Raw genomic sequence first — 19651 nt, 5'->3', positions numbered from 1 at the left:
GGCAGGACACTAGGCTTCAAGCCATAGAAACCGATACCGTAGTCTTCAAGACACTTACAGAATTATCAGTATAAACCTAAAAGATACGACACCCATCATTAAACTTACAGGCTGTTCATAGGGTACATCTTTATCGATGATTCTCTCCGTCGTGCCCCTTTCGCCAGCCATAATCAAGCTCCTGTCTAGGAACGGCAGTGATAAGTGAATCAAGGAGAGACGGCAAAGCAGCATCCATCAAGGTGCCTTTGCCTACACTTCGCTTCCCAGTGCTACTGTCTTCCCGGGCAATATAGGTATCAACTTGTAGGGTCGCCGGGACTCCAGGTTCTATGATGCCATTTGTTTTCACAGAAAGAGGAATTGGGGCAATCAGTTCTAGCTCCTGGCGTGAAGCTACCCGTTTCACTTCCTCGGCACCGGGGTCATTGTATGGAGTTGGTTCGAAAGCAACCATGCGTAAACCGAGGTTTCCATGACCTGTGGCCGCCTGAACTTGGGAGTCCCAGCCACCGGGATATTGGTCCTGGCTGGGTGTTGGCATCGCTGAGACGCTAGTAACTGCCACGATGACAGCGATGGTGGAAGTGGAGAGCTTCATGATAATGTTGAGCCGGGTTGAAGATGAACAAGTTGTGAAGTGGTATGTGGGGGGCAAATAGTGGAGTACCTCCAATATATGATGGTAAAGAATATGTTGTAGAGAAGAGTTTGTGAGAGAGAGAGGGAAAAATCAGTGAAGGGATCTCCCATTTAAAATTCCTAGCTTATCTGACTGTATGTTACGCCCTAGAGTAACTGTCGCCGTTCCACACTAGAAGACAGTACGGGTGCTTCGATTCCAAGGCTCACTTGAAGGTTAGGTGATGAGGCTACTAGAACCATGGTAGCGAAAAGCACGTTTTAATGCATCGCTTCTCGACGGCGCAATATCATTTCAATTAAGCTTCATTAGGCACCTCACATCGCACACATATCGGATTGTGATTTGGTAATATACATACTCAGGGCACGGGATAGCGCCCTATGCTTTTATAGCAAGCCTTGCTTTTGCAGGTCATAGTACACTTTTTCGGGCATCACATTGCCTTCGGCATCCTCCATCTGCACCACACTGCCTTCATCGACCTTGTGCTTCTTCTTGTCACGCTGAATCTTCTCCCACAGCTTCTCTGCATCAGCAATATCGGTAATCTCCCTGAACAGTGTCGTGTTTGTGATTCCTAAGCACTTAAGTCCGTAGATGTGACGGGCCTCGTTGAAATGCTTATCGAAAGCCCTTCTTCCCATGTAGACGTAGTTGCCACATATTTCGCACCTGAATTCAACTCCCAGACCATGGAGCTTATACAGCCAAAATGGAATTGGCTTGCCATCCCAGGCTAGTGGTAGCTTGAGCGGGTTATATATTTTCTCATCGTCGTCCGAATCACTGTCCGAATCTCCATTTTGGGGAGCCGTAGAAGTGGATTCCGCGAAAAGGGCATCCAATTCCATTTGGCGTTCGCGTTCGGTCATGCCCTGTTTTCTCTCGACGTTCACCCGAGTATCGCTCCTTTCCTGTGACATGGCCGCCGCAAGGCGCTTTACTCTGTATTCACGTTCCGCGATGGCGCGTTCCTTTAATCGCAAGGTCGATGATGCGCTGGTTACCGGCCGATCGGAATCTCCGTTAGCTTCACCTTGACGTGCCGCTCTCAACTCCGCAGCCCGAATGTGCTTTTTCCCAGTGAGATGAGCTTTGTAGACATTCTCGTTCTTGAACTCCTTCTCACAATCTGCGCACGAGATAGCATCACTAGATGGTCCGCCTGATGGTGGCGGTGCCTCTAATTTCCACCCATCCACATCGTTGGCATCCCAAGCTTTCACAAAATCTTCCTCGAAACTCTTGACCAGCTTGTCTAGGTTCTCCAGCGGCCGTGTCCGTCTCATAAAGCCCTCGAGGTATTGCGCCAATTGCCCAACGTAGTTGAAGTATTGATCGGTCATCTTGTCGGGCCGTTTAACGTTGCACTGTGGGGGTATAAATGAATCGAACGCGTCTAGGTATTGGAGGTATGTGAGGCGCTTGATGCCAGGGAGGTTGAGATAGAGCTCGTGGATTGTCGTCAGATCGAGGAACCTGCCAAATGCTTCCTCTCCAGTGAACATATTGTCGACCTCAGATATTATGGGTTCTCCCTCTGCTGGGGCTTTCCTCTTATACGCCCTCTCCAAATTCTCAACTGGCTCATTAGGATACTTCTGATGGAAAGATTTGATATCCGCTAGCTGTTTGTAGAACTCCTTCAAGGGCTCGCCAGTAGATATCGACTGGATCTCTTTGGTACGGACGCCGTCGGCATCGTTATAGATATCGAGCAACCTTTTGGACTGGTCCTGTATGCGATCAAGGAACCCAGCGATCTGATGGTCTCTATTTAATCTTTCCCGGACCTAGTAAAACACATATGAGCTGCTGAGCTGAAGAAGACGACTTGGGAATGTTACCTGTCGAGGCTCTTCAGCTACCCGATCACTTATAGCCTGCTCCAGCCTCTCAAGATCCTCATGGAGGAATCTCTGCTCTTCTAGAATCATATTCGCTGTGTGTACGACTTGTCGTATGGCAAGAAGGGCAATCTGCGAGGTCGCCGTGGTTGCGTTGACGGTGGATGTTGCTGTTGTTGTTGTTGCGGATTCGAACTTTTGAGGCTCTCGAGAGGCTCTTGGACGGGTTTTGCGCCCAGCCAATCAGTGGCACCGCCCCCTGGCCGCGCCAGGCTGCTCCTAAAATTTACGATGACCGCGAAATCGTTCAACTCCAAACAAAACAAAACATTTCTCTCGGCACTCTAAAGACACTTAACATAACGCTCAGATAAATCGCAATCATGGCAGACGGTATCGATCGCAAAGCTGAGGAGAGGATGGAGTTCTCAACCTCCAAGGATGTGACCGTCGTTCCCACCTTCTCTGATATGCACTTGAAAGGTACGAAGGGTTGCGCCAGCCATGAAGCCAATTTAACATAAAATAGAGAATCTTCTCCGCGGTATCTACGCTTATGGATACGAATCGCCTTCGGCTGTTCAATCTCGTGCCATCGTTCAAATCTGCAAAGGTCGCGACACCATCGCCCAGGCGCAATCAGGAACGGGTAAGACAGCTACATTTTCGATCAGCATGCTTCAGGTTATCGACACGGCTGTTCGCGAAACACAGGCTCTTGTACTATCGCCAACTCGAGAGCTTGCAACTCAGATCCAGTCGGTTGTTATGGCTCTTGGAGATTACATGAATGTCCAATGCCACGCTTGCATTGGAGGCACAAACGTGGGTGAGGATATTCGAAAACTCGAGTATGGACAACACATTGTCTCTGGGACGCCAGGTCGGGTTGCTGATATGATTCGCCGTCGAAATCTTCGAACTCGGCATATCAAGATGCTAGTTCTTGACGAGGCTGATGAACTGCTTAACCGTGGTTTCAGAGAGCAAATTTACGATGTGTACCGATACCTACCTCCTGCAACTCAAGTGGTGGTCGTGTCTGCTACACTCCCATACGATGTACTCGATATGACCACGAAATTCATGACCGACCCTGTACGCATTCTGGTTAAGCGTGATGAATTGACTCTGGAAGGCTTGAAGCAGTACTTCATTGCAGTCGAAAAGGAGGACTGGAAATTTGATACCCTTTGCGATCTTTATGATACTCTTACCATCACCCAGGCCGTTATTTTCTGTAACACACGCAGAAAGGTCGATTGGCTAACGGATAAGATGCGTGAGGCCAACTTCACAGTATCTTCAATGCACGGAGAAATGCCACAGAAGGAGCGAGATAGCATCATGCAGGACTTCCGTCAAGGGAACTCGAGAGTTTTGATCTCTACCGATGTCTGGGCTCGTGGTATCGATGTTCAGCAGGTATCGCTGGTCATCAACTATGACTTGCCAAGCAACCGTGAGAACTACATCCATCGCATTGGTCGAAGTGGTAGATTTGGACGGAAGGGTGTTGCAATCAACTTCGTGACGAGCGAGGATGTCAGAATCCTACGCGATATTGAATGTACGTGATTGTCTCAAATTTGGATATGTTGCGCAGCTAACCGTATACAGTGTACTATTCAACTCAAATTGACGAGATGCCAATGAATGTTGCTGATCTCCTGTCGTAATTCAATGAGCATACTGCTTGGGAATGGTTTGGAGAACATGCGAGTATAGGCGCACTTCAGGTGCATGGGTTACGTGGGAGGAAATGGCACTGTCTACAAAAGTAAGCTCAGATTGTAACCTCGTCTTGTCGTACTTTTTATTAATATGCCGCAATCTTATCTAGGTCCCAAATATGAAATTGATTCTCAGACAATTGCTATTCTGAAATGACTTAAGATGGAGATGCATCCTAGGGCATTGATTGTGCCCCTTCCGGTCACCATGACGAGGAAATCAACGTCGCATTTACACGACAATGCATGCCTTACCTTTTTATCCTCTAGGCAAACCTAGTTATTCATCGTCTTGTTTGGTCTCTAGTCTAGACTTGTACGTTAGTCATAGCGGTGAGACCCCAGTCTGGTTGATCACTCGTGGCCTATCTTGGTCGGTATTTCGGAATAGTCATGGTGCATATAACTTCCTCCCCATCAGTGGCTGAGCAGCGGGAGTGTTGTAGTATATAAGCATCGATAACGGTCAGTGTTACGAAGGATAGGCTTCACCCTCAGACTTTCATGGTCTGCGAGACTCAACTATCCCGACTCATGAAATCCGTCGCGTCGATTTTGGGTTTGTCCTCCTGTGGCCGTGAGTATTGGAGAGCTAAATATAGGATGCTACTTATTCGACTTCGTATCAGCAAATTCGTCGATTATGTTACTTGTGCGGCTAGAGTTGCCAGTCGCTCTTGGTATTCTTTTATTTCAAGTTTGCCCGACCTTGCATCATAACTAGTCAGTTTACGAATGGAGGCCAAGCTAGGTGTCCAGTGCGAGTGTGTCCAATTCCACGCAGTACTGAACCTTGTCGTTCACTTGGTAGTACCAGCAAGTCTAGATTGTTAGTTTCCATAGAATACTATCCGGAGGGAGAGGATTATCAGTCCTGTTCCTCAATTGCATTGCATTTTTCAACGACATAACATATGTCACTGGGACCCAAGAAATCAGCCACCTTATGAGAACGCATCTTTCTGTCTTTAGTGTCATTTGTTTTGCTTCTTTGAACTATAAAATACTATGATATGTTCTACATTCCTTGTGCTGGATGAGAGGCTTGGCGATGATCCACCAGATCTCACACCCTAGGTACCCTACCCTTAGGTAACTTGAGCACCGCACTTCCAAAATCCAAGTTCCATGGTTACACCCTTTCTTGCACATGGACCCAACCCGCAGGCATATTTGTGAAAGATTCTGTGCTCACAACAGAGGGCACATTCGAGAGCAGGTACGGGAGGCGCTAACCCCAATCTTGCGTACCGCATCTATCAATACTCCCGATGTTGCATGATCATGCAGTGGTGCGCTATGACGCCGCAACCTCCCATAGTGAGTCCTTCTGGGGCGAGCAATTATTGAATTATTTGTTTACTGGCTCACGTAAAGCCTCAGTACGCCTCATCACACCGCTGCTCAGCCGCATGCGGGGCCAGTGGCACTGCTACACGAGCCGTTCTCATCCGAGGTTATAGATTCCCGTACCCACCACCTAAGCAGCCGTCCACTTCTAAATATTAATATGCCCAAGGTATTAAACCCCTTGAAATTCAAGGTATAAAATGTGTTAGGTCGTCTCAAAATCTTACTATTAGAATATTTGTGAGATGTAACGGTTGATATAGACTTTTAAATTTACTAGGTTTGACTCTCTAAAGCTCCCTATAAATTCAGCTTGGCAAGTTAGTTGCGCTGTAAAGTGGGTGGTTGCTTAAAGTAAGTGGCTGCATAGTGGATACCAGTAGGCTGACTCGTTCAAATACCTATTTAAATACTAACAATTCAGCCCATTTCGTATATACTTCTAGCACACAAGTTCCAAAGTTCAGTAGAACAAGCTTGCACTTCACCATGTCTGCCGACAAAGCCCCGGCCGAAAAGCTACCCCTTGCGGTGCGGAAAAACGGTATGAACCCAATCCATATTTCTATTTCTATATTAGTTCTAAGTAATCGTCCCTAACGCTGGTTCTAGTCCGGGATGAATGGGACAATAAGAAAGGCGATTTGGAATCGCAAATCTCCACTCTCTTGGGAACACCATGGACCTTCGATATCAACCCACTGGCCATCTATCCATACGCCGAAGAGGGATCTTATGGACACCACTCATTGGGCGAATGCATTGCTGCGTATGACTACCCCCTACACTCAATTCTGCACGCCTAATCATTCCAAAGATATATGAACGGTTTCATTTACCACCTTCAAAAATTCCTCGACACATATGGCCAAGAGGGTAAAGCGGAACTCAACTCTGTGTGTCGCGCCACACATGCAATCACTTTCGCCGCATCCACTACAGTCAACTATTGCGGATGTGACATCGAGTCTGGCATGTTGCGTATTTTGTTTCACCCTAATAACCTTGGATCCAACCTGGACAGCGTCGCGGAAGATATTGCAAAGGTCGTCTCGAGTGCCCCCCAGCCCGCAGGAGCACCTCCCCTGAGTTTTACAGCGCGCCACTCCATAAAGTCCGATTATGATTCTCAAATTGGTCCCATCCTTGAGAACGCTATAAAAGTGTTGCAAAACCCGGCTCTCAAGTTCGAGGTGGGTTTTGACGACTTGGGTAGGATGCTCAAGAATGGGGAAGGCGCGAGAGATGACTGGGAGAGCAATCTAGGCACCTTCGCGCGACAGTATTATGAGAGCTTCGTAGATAGCTTGATATCTGAGAAGTTTGGTGAGGATGAATTGTTAAGGGAGGGGTTGGCAGAGTGCGTACCGAACGGATCTGTCAGGTTGAGGATTGTGGAAAACTTGCAGAAGGAAACATATAACGAAGTTGTCCTTGAAGATGGTGATCTGGTCTTGCAGGTACGTTATCTGCTGGTTCGAAGAGTTGGCATTGAGACTAATTGATCTGCCAGACCACGCCACAATACTGGGGTACTAATATAAACGATGTTGCATCGAATTTGATGAGCATTCTCTAGCTGAGAGTTGGTTGTAACTATAGAGGAACTTCCGCACGGTCTTTGCGGCCATTCTAGGATATATCAACACAGAGGAATTTTGAAGGCGACTATGAGTAGCTACCTGTGCTACAACGACAAGTCAGACACCAGGTGGTGTTCGCGACTTGAATTCTCTTCACATTGTCTGACGCCCAATGCCTTGTATAATATTCTCCTTCCTCGTTTCGGCTTAAGGTATCCGTTATAGACTTAACTTGATGCCAGCCTCCCAGGAGGAGAGCAAGACGATGTCGCAATTTCAAATTTGTCTTCAACAGTGATTCGTTGGGCACTAAGAACTTTCGGGTTGTAGGTCGTAGGTTGATTTTATAAATAGCCATCATATTTATCTATCTAGTTACACTTCGGCTTCTACATCGTTAGTAAGAGTGTCGAATACTTAACTCAATTAAATATCTAAGGCAGATTCTCTTGGGCTTAGAACTTGAACTTATTAAAAGTTAAATACGACATAGGACTATATAAAACATCTACGCGCTGTTGATATAATAGGATTCTGGAGCCAACGGTTAATTCACTGGAAGCAGGTCTCAAGAGAACCACATCATCATACGGGCAACATCCTTACGCCTTGCCTTGATGGCAATTCGGCCTCCTCAAATCGAGCTGTGCAATCAATAAGTAGATTTCGATTAGAATTGTCATTATACTCTGAGAGCAGCCTCTTCCCTGAGATCATTTAATGAAGTCCCTTTTAGCTCATACTCCATTTTGCCCTCAGTCATTCTATCTTTTTTTGTAGTATTTAATACGGGGTATTTTTTATATCTTGCCTATTCAAGTTGTTGCAGGTTGTCTTGAGTTACCGAATTGCCCGACACTTTTGCTCTCCGCCTTTACTCTGCCCTTTACAATTCACTTGTAGACAGCGCGTAAACGCAAAGCAACCATCACCTTTGAAGTTTGGACTGGTGAGCCTGCTTATTCGGAACTCGTATCTCGGGGAAACTGAAGTTTAAGAGTTGAAACAGGAGAGGAGACAGCGACAGTGCTAGTTATAACTCGAGGCAAATGTTTATTTTAGCTGATCGGCAGCTTGCAGGCCATCAAGTGGGTTACTGTTAGACCGGCATATAAGCTGGGTAGAGACAGGCAGCGTAAGGGAGGAGTAATACGAAAACTGTGCCAGCAAAAAGGGGGAGTCTATAATCTTTTTTAACTGATTTTAAACAGATGCGAATAGGAGCGCGAGTTTAAAGAGCTATAGACCATACAGTCAAATTACAAACTGGGTACCACTGGAGAACTACCCGATAATACTGTAGAGAAGGGCTAGGACTCGGATTCTAGTAGAATTGATACCGTCAATTATCTTTGTAGATAAATGGGCCTGCGAAATAAATCTGCCTTGAAAGAGAAACGTAGACAGGTGGATATAAAGGTGGCTCTTGAAGTTGCAACGGGTAATTATTTCCCAGCCGAGTTGCGCAAAACGAAAAGGAAACCTTGCAGCATCTAGAATTCATTCTGTGTGACCTTTGCTAAACCTACAGGGAAATATCCGGGGAACGGTGCTGAAGGGATGAGTGCGGCACAAGAGACATAAAATCAAACCAAACTCTCATTGTAAAGCTTCACATCTCGAAGGTTTGAAATAAACAGATATCTAGCATCAGAGAGAGTATGTATTTGCAAAGCCTTGTGTATACCATATGATGGGTCTGCTGTCTATCAAGTATTTTAAAAGTCCCAAGTTGGGTACGTGAGTAATCCATGCATCCCATACACCAAACGCCTGCAGCAGCAGTAAAGTAAATGGCTTACCAGGGTAGGCATCATTCTCTACCGCGTTATTTTTCAATGGTGCACATTGACTCATCTAAATTTCGTCCCCATCTAAAGCCATTTTTGCACTGCAGTTCCACCTCTCTTGAACTCCACAACATCACTTAGCGCTAAGCTTTTGTCGGTGTGATCCTTATTGGGGAATGTAGTGGCCAAAACCCACGGTCTCGTACTGCTACCAGGATATGCCCTCTCGATAAACTGATATACATCATCGATTGTATGGCTGGTATTGAATCTGGCCGGCAATCTTGTGCCATTTGCCAATTGGATTCTCAACGAGACTGTGGGCTGTGAAGAGTCGATTTCAGGCTCTGGTGCAGCAGCGCTGGCTGGTGCGGTTGAAGTGGTCTGCATACTAGTAGAGGTGGTAGGGGCGGCGGTTGTAGTAGTAGACGGTCCTGGGGTGGGGCTGCCCAACCGGCGACCTCCACCAGAGAAGGGCTTATATACTTTGGGAAGCGCCTTGTAGTTCTCTTCGTGCTTCACCAGCTGCACATCAATTGGTTGGTCTGGGCGGACACCCATCAAATGAAGAGGAGCACGACCTTGGCGAATCATTTGGAGATCAGCTGCATTTTGGGGGTCGTCGAAGCGGTGTAGAGGGCCAGATTCGACACTAAAGCCATCCTCCCAGATATGCAATGTTCGGGTTTGGGTGGGCCCTGGATCTGGCACTCGTGGTTGCGGATCAGGGATTGTCTGAGATGGGGCATCATCGCCGCCCAGAGTCTGCCCTGAGCCCCGAAAACGGGACGCTGAAGCCGTTGATGGTTCTCCGCCCGGTCTCGCAGAATTACTGTAAATAATTAACAGTTGCTCTGTGATTCTGCGGCGGAAAAGCTTACGCTCTGGCCTTCTTGAGAATATCATTTACAAGACTTCTTGGATCACTTCGATTTGAAGGGTCTTGAACTGCCAGACCTGATTTCTCACCACCAGCAAATAAATCTCTTGGTTGCTTCTCAGGTTCAAAATCCTCATCGTCGGAGTCGTCATCGTCATGCGCATGGCCATGGCCAGCACTAGTAGATGAGCTTTGGTTTAAAGAATCTAAAGTAGCGAACCCGCCACTTCTTGGCGGCGCAGCAGAGCGTGAACTGGATGCAACAGTTGGAATAGCCGCTGGGGCTGGTCTGCCATCCAGTGTCCGTGGACCCGTATATGCTTCTGTTTCTTGCGGATCGTCCTCTCCACCTTCTTGTGCGCCTTGTATGCCCTCTTCCTGAGCCGTAAAGTATTCAGCCGCCGCGCCTGACAGTTCCCATCGGTTCGCCGAAAGGTATTGCTGAGCCTATATGGAGGTCTGTCAATATTTGACGCATACTCGATCGAAGGGGAGCGATATGCACTTACATCCGAGGGTGAGGCGCCAGTCAGCCCGCAGAACTCTGTGATGAGGTCGTCATGGCTTGTATTGTCAGCCATGGTGGAAAATGTGGTATTGTATCTGTGTTTGAAAGTAAATCTGCTTTCCGAGTCCTTGGGAACAGTGGAAGCAGGATTTGGGGGATTGTTGCGTTTGGCGTTACAGTGGATAACGATCGTGGAGAGGCAGCTCTTTGGACGTCACCCCTCGCTAAGCCGAGTCGGGCATAGAGCTCCGTTCCTGGGCGGCTCGATTACATGTACCTACGTACCACCGCCAATATCAAAAACGACAAGTACCGCAATTCGTCTTCTGAAAGATTATTTACCTGCCCCCTTTCATCATATCTGTAAATGCCACGGCTGCATATGCGTTAAAAAGCTCACAATGTCTTCCAATGACCCAGCCAATACTCTCACCGAATCCTCAATGACGATTCCTTCCGACTCCGAGCAATACTCCGGCAACGATGACCTCTCCCCATCTCCCCCATTCTCTTCCGCGTCACCTCCGATGATCCTATATACCCCTCCAACCTTATGGGGGCTCTTGCGAGGCGCGGCCATCAATCTGTTTCTGCCCTTCGTTAATGGGCTCATGTTGGGATTTGGGGAGTTGTTTGCCCATGAGGCTGCTTTCCGGTTAGGCTGGGGAGGAACAAAGGTATGCATTTCGCGCCCGCTCGTAATTATAGAGCACAAAGTCCACAGGCTACAATTCACACGCCTCTCCTCTACGTATAATCATTGATTTCGGATTCCCTATGGCACTACATAATATTGCATGTGCTAACAAGTCATCATTAGGTTTTCCCAAACGGGCGAAGCGCGCATGCTATAGGACCTGGTATAGAAGTCCGGGATAATCCATTTGAGCGAAGGAGAAGAGGCGGACAACTAGATGATTTGACAAGCTTGGAATGAGGGATTGGATATATGTAATACGTGCACGAAATAAAGGCGTCTGGGATGGGATTCGTATAGTATAAAGCCATCGATTGAGGGGGGGCATTTTGAAGGCTGGACGCAAAAGAGGCCTCGCACGAAAGGTACTAGCTACGACTCAATGAAGCCCTTACGCCTCATGAAGTTTGCCCTGGTTGCCTTTGTTGCCTTGGGTCTTGTTAGCATTGGAGATGGGCGTGGACGGATTGATGTATCATAACACATAAAAGCTAGCGCTCCAATATAACACATGGATATTGATATAGGATATTGACCATGTCGCTGACTATAAAACCGGTCTAGCACAAAAGATATTGGCTGCTCCTCGAATAGAATTTCTTGTACATTCGCCGCCTTCAAACTTCCAGGCTCGAAGTTGGCGCGCTAGAAGGCTGGCATAGGTACCTAGGTACATAGTACATAGCACAACTATAATTGTGCAGGGGTGCTCGTAGAAGGGTGGTGCAGCATCCACCCAATTGCACCTCTTCAAATATTTTATGTTTCGCGACAATCCCTTCTTGCAACCAAACAAGATGATACCTAGCAGAGGCCTTCGCTGGTCCGGCCAGAGCGTAGGTCTTGCTCGGCGGCAGATAGGGGCATTTTCTACCAGACAGGTAAGGGTGCAAATGAACAGGTATTCATATTACTGCTAACCTCGCTCCTCAGTTCTCTTCAGTACAGCACCGGCCCATATCGGGCAATACGCTCCTTTCGCGCAATGCTACTTCACTTCTCGGGGGTTCTGGCTCCTCTAGAGCTCAATTACCAAAGACGAATCTTTTAATACGGAATGCTACGAGTATACGGCTTGCTTCGACAACTCCCCAGCCCTCCCCAGCTCCCAGCGCAACTGTCTCCAATGCTGCCCCAATTACTCCAGATCAAGCCGCGAGTTCCGCAACAACATCTTCCTCGGAACTCGCCAGTTCCCTGGATGACTCCATGAATCTCACAAGTGATGGCCTCCCGAACATCGCCGAACACATTGGGTACCTCAAATCCCTGGGGCTAGATTACGGGTGGGGTCCTACTTCGATGATGGAATGGACTCTGGAGCATATTCACATCTTTGCCGAAACTCCCTGGTGGGGATCCATCGCTCTTACTGCAATTCTTGTACGGATTCTGCTATTCAAACCGTACGTCGATGCTGCGGAGAACGCTGCGAGGATGGTCACAATCCAGCATATCATCAAACCGTTGGCGGCCAAAATGAATGCGGCTCGGATAGCTGGAGATACAACGGCAATGCTTCAACATAGGACCGAGATAACGAGAATCAACAAGAGGGCAGGAATAAGCCCGCTTAAATCGTTCGTGCCTATGATTCAAGGTTTTGCTGCTTATGGAACCTTCAGACTCTTGAGAGGGATGGCCGCATTGCCAGTTCCTGGCCTTCAGGAGGGTGGTCTGGCTTGGTTTTACAACCTGACTATTCCGGATCCGTATTTTATACTTCCCCTTGCCACTGCTGGTGTGCTACATTGGCTTATGCGCGTAAGACCCCTCTCTTTTTCATGTGTTTTGTTTCTAGGAATCAAGTACTAACCGCATATACGTTCAAATAGCGGGGTGGTGAAACTGGAACATCTACACTCTCTCCTGCTGTCCAAAAGGCAATGCAGTGGGGCTTCCCCGGCCTCTCCCTCGCCTTTACCTGGTGGCTGCCAGCTGGCGTGCAGCTCTCCTTCTTTGTCTCTGGCCTGCTATCCTTCGTTCAGGCATCACTGCTGAGAATTCCAAGCTTCCGGCGCATTTTCAATATGACCCCGCTCCCTGAACAGCCCTCCACCACTCCCATATCCCCTTACAAAGGCACGATAAACGTGGCAAAGTCCAACATTGTCTCGTCAGGGCCGAATTCCCCTTTGGAGAAGACTTCGGCGAATTTCCCTCGCCCTCCGGCAACAGGAATTGGGAAATACCTGGCACCTGCTCTCAAACCTTTCCAGGAAATCAAGGAGCAAACGAAGGGCGTTATGGATATGGCCAATGAGAAGATGGATGCCAGACGTGAGAAGTCTGAGCGCGGTGACGCTCAAAAGTATGAAGAGAAGAGGCAGCGAGAGTTGAAGAGAGAGAAGTGGGAGCGGGAACAGAGGTCACGTGATGAGCGGGCCGCGAGGAAGGCCGCGAGGAAGAGTCAATGATTGCTGTTGCAAGCTCGAATGGGCATTGTGATACGCTAGGCCATAACCTTGTAGAATTAGAATCCTCACTGTTGTACAAAAATCTGCTTATACAACTAGAATTATACAATTCAATTTAACTTGTCGATCAATGAGTTGAGTGTATTTAGATTTATGGATGCTGTCAGTTGGAGGATAATCATATCCCGAATATAATGATGCTTTGGGAGGACACTGGAAAGCTGACTGCTGGCTTACTATGTTGAGCAGGAAGTCAGGCGGCGGCAACTGTGTCTCCTTAAAGCAAAGTAAACCCTACCACACAACAAAGACACAGTTTAGAAATTCACAATTTGCAGAGCGCGCGCTGATTCATGGTCATTTATGCAACTCTTTTGATTTGAAAGCCTAGTAGAGTAACCATCCCTTATTCGTTCATTTAATATACACGCCGTTGACTGCAAATGAAGCTGGCAGGCCTGCCATCCACGATGATGCCTTATAAACCCCCGAAATGCAAGTAGCAAGCTGGCCAAATGTGCAGGTACTGAAGTACATACAGTGAAAAGATGAGTGAAGCAACCGTGTGAAAGATTCCCATATGCTCAGTGTGGTATCTATTCCGCGCGGCGGTATAGTGATATACCATGTGTACCGTGGGTTCAACCCTTCTATCCCATGACCAATATCTGCCAATTTGCTTAGTGACCGGCTCCGGCACGTCTATGCTTGTGGAGGTGGCGCTTTCGGCCCTTGTTGGCACCAGCAGTCATAGTTTCGGTGGCGAAGATGGTGGTAGTAACCTCTTCCTCAACCCAGAAGACCTCCTCAACGGTATTGCCCTTGGTTGCATATTGTGTCGAGAAAAAGCTCTCCGATGGGCCTAGAGATGCGGCGTTGGGGGCGGGGGTGACTGCCGCAGCAGGACTGGATGGTTGCTCGGCGAAGGCTCCACCAGGCACGTACGCACCGCTAGATGCAGATGTAGCTGCCTTGTAACTCACGGTCGGTACAACTGGCACGATGTCAGAAGTGGGCGCAGGCGCAGAAGGCTTCTTGGGGCTTGGAAGATCGATTGATGGTGCTGCACTGCCGCCGCCGGCACGACCGGGTCCAGCAAAGATTTGTACATTGCCCGGGAGCGAACTCAACTTTGAGAGCAGTTGGTCCTTAGCGGCGGCAATAGGGATGTTGCTAGAGGGGACTTTGCAAGAAGAATATGCATCCTCGTCTTGGATTGTGAATAGAGGGCAATCCTCAATTCTTCCTGAAGGGTTCGTGCAAGTATCGGCAGCCTTCTGGAGGAAGTCACTGTCCCAACCCATGATGAAATCACCATGGTATCCATATCCTAGTTATACAATGTCAGCGTGGGCAGAAGAGGGACTGTGCCGAGTAGACGGCTTATAAAGGCAACTTACCAGTTGGGTCGCCATTTGAGATAACGAACTGACCATCTTGGCCGCTGAACGCATGGGTATCCCAGATAGTCTCATAGAATAGGGAAGGAAGACGTGTCTTGAACCCCTTTGGGCATTCACCAGTCATAACCTGATCAGGGAAGGCAACATGGCTTTGTTTATCACTGGGAGCATTGTTTTTGCCATCCCAGCAGCTGGGAAACATAAGTTCAAACCGGACACCATCGGCACAGTTAGCATCAAGATATGCCTTGTCTGGGAGGAAGTGGCGGTAGAGAGAGGGCTCTGGGGCCTTCTGGTAGTTGAGACAGTTGAAACCCAAGGCAGCTTGGCGGAGGAAAGCCTGGGTATTGTAGGGAGCAGTACTAGCCCAACGAGACTTCTCTACAGCATCTGGAACGGGGTAACTATAATTGCGTTGGTTGGTGTCGCCCGAGATCATCTCAAAGCCAGGTGGAAATGCGGTGACAGTCTTCTCGCCAGCATTTGTAAAAAGGAGGTAGTAGCTAAAGGCCAGTTAGCTAGAATTTCGCTATTGCGTCTAGCAGTCCCGTCCAATCGATCCACAGAGCGCATAGATACCGGCTGCTATGGATTCTGTAATGATGGCCACCCACGGTGGAAGGCGGTGCAGAACCAACATTAAAGCCAAAAGTGAGAAACAATCAAGACTTACGCGAGCATCCCACCAACCTGGTTTACAAGAGTGAACTCGCCGGTAGAGGCGCTCTTGAAGTAAACAGCAGGAGTCCAGTAGGCAGACTTGTCCTCAGAGACTCTGCAAGATGTGCATTGGCCGGCAAGCAGGTCCGCAGTTGAAGAAGATGCCGAGAAACCTAGAAAGGGGGCATCAGCATTGCACAATAATGAAAAGCGTCATTGTAGAAAGTCTCTATAGCCCTGCGGCCGTCTGAGTTGGGTTACAGAGAGGGCAGCATGTGAGAGACGTGATAAGGAGTGAGATCTTACCACTTGATCCATGGATCGCATGGACATGCTGAGCAGCACTACCAATAGACACCAATGGATCGATACGCGCAAGTGCCGAGCGGTTTGGGCACTCCATGCGCCAGAACGCATCTGAGAGTCCCGCGAGCACAAGGACATGCGCGACGGAGGTCAAAGTGAAGGATTTCATGTCGGCGACGCGGCGGGTTGATCAGGAAATAAATTGCTTGTGGATACAACAAAATATTGACGGACGAGAAGGGAATGGAATCGCCTTGTCGTCGCAAGATGGAGGGGGAAAGTGAGGGGTCGCGGATAAGGGAGAGAATGTGGTTTCGCGACGAAAGTGATTTTGGATCAAGACGCGAGGCGAGATACGTGTAAAGGGATTTGTGTTTGAGCTGCCCCGTGAGATCTCGCGGAAGTGAGGGCGGTGACGATTTCGATGCGCCAAATCCAAGGCTCTGACGGTTGACGAACTATCCTCGATGGCGATGCAAGAAGCTCTTGCCTAACCGAACAACCCCAATATCAAAGAACCAAGACACAGCAATGACAGTCTCTTTACAGTTATCCTTCTTTCCGTTGGAATATCGATCGACAAAGAATCCTTCTATCACAGCCACTTGTTTTTCTGGTTCCAGACGATGACGATATCCTTCTTTCTTGCTTCCACCACTTTGCGAAATGAACGAGTCAAGTCTTCAAACACCTCAAAAGAATGTGGAGATCGTGTCCTAGCCACGAGTGACAAAAGAGCGAATGTGCGAGCAGAAGCTATCTGCAAGGAAGGAATGGAAGGCCTTACAAGTAAGGGAGGCGGACTTGGTGACTGAAGCTGGAAGCGTAGAAAGAAGGTGGAGAACGAAGAGAGGGAAAGAGGAAGGGAAAGGAGAGGAGAAGAGAAGAGTAGTAGGGATCTCACGATAACACAAACGAAAGCTTGGAATAGCGACCCCAAGACCCTCCTTGGTCCTATTACCCCGGCCTCCCTCCTCGGCCCCCCCCATGGAGGATTGCACAACCAGCGACAACGAAATGGGCGGACCACGAAGAGCTGTGCGGCACGCAGAAATTGGAGTACCGCAGGAGGGTGAAGCATAATCTTGAACCCCTGGACATAGCCGGGGATGGTGGGTTGGTGTTGGCGTGATGAGATGAGACAGGCGATTCCCAGGGGCACCCCTCCGACGGAGTGCTGTCAGAATGCTCTGTGCTATGGTTCTCAGAGGCACTACTAATACTAGAGGCTGGGCTTGGTCGCAGTAGGCGCTGTGAATCCACATTCCTCTCATATCCCTTTATTTTCAAGCCAAAAACCCGGGTGTCCGCCTTCACTGGGAATGGAATAATGATCATAACTTCTGGGAGAGCCATGCCTCCCCGCCTCCTACTCAGCCATCATGTTTCGTCTGTCTGTCGTTGGATCTGCGGCCGCTGGCCACAGGGTGTTCGAGGTTGGGGGCTGATGGCGTCTATATGAAACAGCCCAGCGTGGGCGAGCACAACACCACAGCGTCATTGGTTTGACCCAATCCCACGATGATTCGCCCAATCTCAACGCCAAACCCATGCTCGGAAGCGGGTGGCGGAACTAGACGAACAAAGATGTGAAAGATGTGGAGTCTGGAAGATGAGCAGAGACACTCAGGAAGATTAAGATCACAGAGCTGGAAATTGAGAGACCTCTAGCCAAATGACAAGAACTAAGAAAGAACATTCTCTCAGCTCCCTCAGCAATCAATCTTACCAGCAGTCAGCGCTTGACAGGATTTGCCAGCATACGCACAAGACAAACACACAGGTCCGGATTGCGGCGTACCAAGCCCCCTGACGCAATCTGATCATGCTGTCCTCCCCAGGCTGCAGCCGGATAGGCAACTTATCGTCGAATCGGGGATCGGATGCGTTTCTATTCCTCTAGCTACCCGGTATTCTGGTATTTGCGCCATCCGAATCTCCGTTGATGTTTCAAACTCCAAGTCAAACGAAGTCATCATAACGTCAGCCAGAGGCGCTCCGTGCTTGCCCCTTTCTAGAATGCAAATCTCCATTCCTCGGCGTCAAACCACCATCGTCTGATCAGCGTGTATTAGCGCCAAGAACCCGGTCCATCCCTCTAGAAACCTCCCTTCGCCTTTCCACTCAAGCTTCTGATAACTGCTAGTTTCTGTTTCGCTACAAATATCTGTGCATATATTGCGGCATTTCATTGGCACAAATCCCGATTTTGCGCTATAAATGGAAAGACTTGTTTATCGCGGGATCTACGGCTAAGCTTTTAGGATTCCTCATTTTAAAGTTCTTACGCCTTTTACAATGATCCTTTGGTCGTGGGAAGGCCAATTGTTTTCGAGTTGTTTCGCCAAATCCTACCGACTCTTTTGCAATCTCGCACCACCCAAAGTCACGCGTGGTCATTGGATTCATCCCCAACCTCCATCTACATTCCGGAGAGGAAGGCCCAATTGATCATCAACCGGTGCATAAACTATTGGGTTTTAAATGTCTCAAGCTATTACAGTATTTTGCGTTATCCCTTGGCGGCACAGTGTGGGAAGCGGATGGTCTGCAACTGCAAATACCAGGGAGCTGTTTTCGTCTTTGAGGGCTTGCTAATAACTTGGATCCTTTGATCGCTGCTGCTTCTAAATCTCCAGGGCGCTCGGTGTACGTGAAATTTTTAATGTAGCCTCGAGGCTCGGTACTCTCTATCGCCTTCCATATTAGTTCGTGCAGCAAATCAGCCCTTTAAATTTACCTTCCAAAGCGTTAGAAAGTAGCCTAATAGCAAACATTTAAACGCATAACAATTATACCCTTTCTTAACAAACATATATGTTCTTGACAACTGTATAACAATCCTAGCCGCACACTTTAACACCTATAGTATATATAGGGAATATCTTAGTAGGTCGATTATATGTCTGCCTTACCAACTAACTACCCTATAAGTAAATTAGTAAACCCACCCATCAGCAGTTGTCGAGGTTGGTGTTAGCTGGTAATAGTGCGCCGGCTCGATGTGAATAGGAAAAGTTATAAATCTCCTTATACTTGTTTACTACTTGTAGCTCATGCCAAGGGAGAAAGCTATATGCACGCTGCAAAATCCTCTCATAACAATACTGTGAAAACTCTAACTGAGACTCCTTTGTAAATTGTTTGTTCGATCTAGGGTATTAAGGGACATTACAATCCGTAATCTAGGCCCCTAGATAATAAATATATTTTATTGGCCCTTGGGCAATTACCACTGGCAAGTTCCCGACGGCTACAGGCGGAAGGATGGCTGTGCCTTGCACCTATTGTTTAAATACAAATTTCCTTATCTATGAAGCTCTACATAGGACAGTTCTGTATAGGATAGTACTTCAAAATATTTTATTAGCTTTCATCTCTAGACTTCTGGTTGACTTCTGTAACCACCACTTCTTCTAGGGGTAATTTATTCCTAGGCGCAAATCCTTTATGTGGGAATTGAAGGAATTTGAGAAGGGGTTAAAGGAGGTAAGATATTTTTAGACAATAGTATTTAATTGGACTTTACACACGTGTAAATGTCAGAAGACAGGCGGAGGTTTCCTCGTGATACAGTATGCCGGGATAGGATTAATTACTATTATTCCGGGGCCGGGTGCGGTGAAATATCATCTATTTGATAAATCCTACTACCTTTAGGGGTGATTAATACTATTGCTTTCTATTGTAGGATCAACTACGTAGTCTTCTTCCTCCCCTCTCCTAGTCTCTGATTATGATTCGTCTCATGACACAATGTCTTGTTTATGCTTTAATCTCGGCATTATCTTCGCTCCTGGACCCCTTCATCAGCTACCAATCAGACCCATT

General features: G+C 47.9%; 8 protein-coding genes across 8 annotated transcripts; 4 read left to right on the top strand and 4 right to left on the bottom strand.

Annotated features, from left to right (window-relative positions):
• Positions 1-130: 130 nt before the first annotated feature.
• Positions 131-601, bottom strand: BP5553_03092 (uncharacterized protein; the record flags this gene model as incomplete). Its single annotated transcript, XM_032011715.1, has 1 exon — positions 131-601. The coding sequence occupies one exon, from the start codon at positions 599-601 to the stop codon at positions 131-133; it is 471 nt and encodes a 156-aa protein (XP_031871408.1).
• Positions 602-1032: 431 nt separating this feature from the next.
• Positions 1033-2583, bottom strand: BP5553_03091 (C2H2 and C2HC zinc finger; the record flags this gene model as incomplete). The annotated part of the gene is made up of 2 exons (XM_032011714.1): positions 1033-2439; positions 2494-2583. 2 exons carry the CDS (start codon positions 2581-2583, stop codon positions 1033-1035), a joined length of 1497 nt encoding a protein of 498 aa, XP_031871407.1.
• A 293-nt stretch (positions 2584-2876) lies between these two features.
• BP5553_03090 (Eukaryotic initiation factor 4A-12) lies at positions 2877-4172 on the top strand (the record flags this gene model as incomplete). Its single annotated transcript, XM_032011713.1, has 3 exons — positions 2877-2976; positions 3023-4063; positions 4114-4172. 3 exons carry the CDS (start codon positions 2877-2879, stop codon positions 4170-4172), a joined length of 1200 nt encoding a protein of 399 aa, XP_031871406.1.
• A 1893-nt stretch (positions 4173-6065) lies between these two features.
• On the top strand, positions 6066-7155 carry BP5553_03089 (Uncharacterized protein; the record flags this gene model as incomplete). Its single annotated transcript, XM_032011712.1, has 4 exons — positions 6066-6120; positions 6189-6345; positions 6394-7036; positions 7090-7155. The coding sequence occupies 4 exons, from the start codon at positions 6066-6068 to the stop codon at positions 7153-7155; spliced, it is 921 nt and encodes a 306-aa protein (XP_031871405.1).
• A 1878-nt stretch (positions 7156-9033) lies between these two features.
• On the bottom strand, positions 9034-10410 carry BP5553_03088 (SEP-domain-containing protein; the record flags this gene model as incomplete). Its single annotated transcript, XM_032011711.1, has 3 exons — positions 9034-9781; positions 9831-10276; positions 10339-10410. 3 exons carry the CDS (start codon positions 10408-10410, stop codon positions 9034-9036), a joined length of 1266 nt encoding a protein of 421 aa, XP_031871404.1.
• A 328-nt stretch (positions 10411-10738) lies between these two features.
• BP5553_03087 (Outer membrane protein TOM13) lies at positions 10739-11274 on the top strand (the record flags this gene model as incomplete). The annotated part of the gene is made up of 2 exons (XM_032011710.1): positions 10739-11014; positions 11158-11274. 2 exons carry the CDS (start codon positions 10739-10741, stop codon positions 11272-11274), a joined length of 393 nt encoding a protein of 130 aa, XP_031871403.1.
• Positions 11275-11831: 557 nt separating this feature from the next.
• On the top strand, positions 11832-13451 carry BP5553_03086 (uncharacterized protein; the record flags this gene model as incomplete). Its single annotated transcript, XM_032011709.1, has 3 exons — positions 11832-11915; positions 11968-12798; positions 12870-13451. 3 exons carry the CDS (start codon positions 11832-11834, stop codon positions 13449-13451), a joined length of 1497 nt encoding a protein of 498 aa, XP_031871402.1.
• Positions 13452-14131: 680 nt separating this feature from the next.
• BP5553_03085 (uncharacterized protein) lies at positions 14132-15989 on the bottom strand (the record flags this gene model as incomplete). Its single annotated transcript, XM_032011708.1, has 4 exons — positions 14132-14781; positions 14852-15357; positions 15528-15687; positions 15821-15989. The coding sequence occupies 4 exons, from the start codon at positions 15987-15989 to the stop codon at positions 14132-14134; spliced, it is 1485 nt and encodes a 494-aa protein (XP_031871401.1).
• Positions 15990-19651: the final 3662 nt, after the last annotated feature.

Source organism: Venustampulla echinocandica (genome assembly GCF_003357145.1).
Source record: "Venustampulla echinocandica strain BP 5553 chromosome Unknown scaffold_1, whole genome shotgun sequence".
NCBI lineage: Eukaryota > Fungi > Ascomycota > Leotiomycetes > Helotiales > Pleuroascaceae > Venustampulla > Venustampulla echinocandica.
Note: the sequence above shows the minus strand (reverse complement) of the source record. Positions and strands in the feature narration are given on the sequence as shown.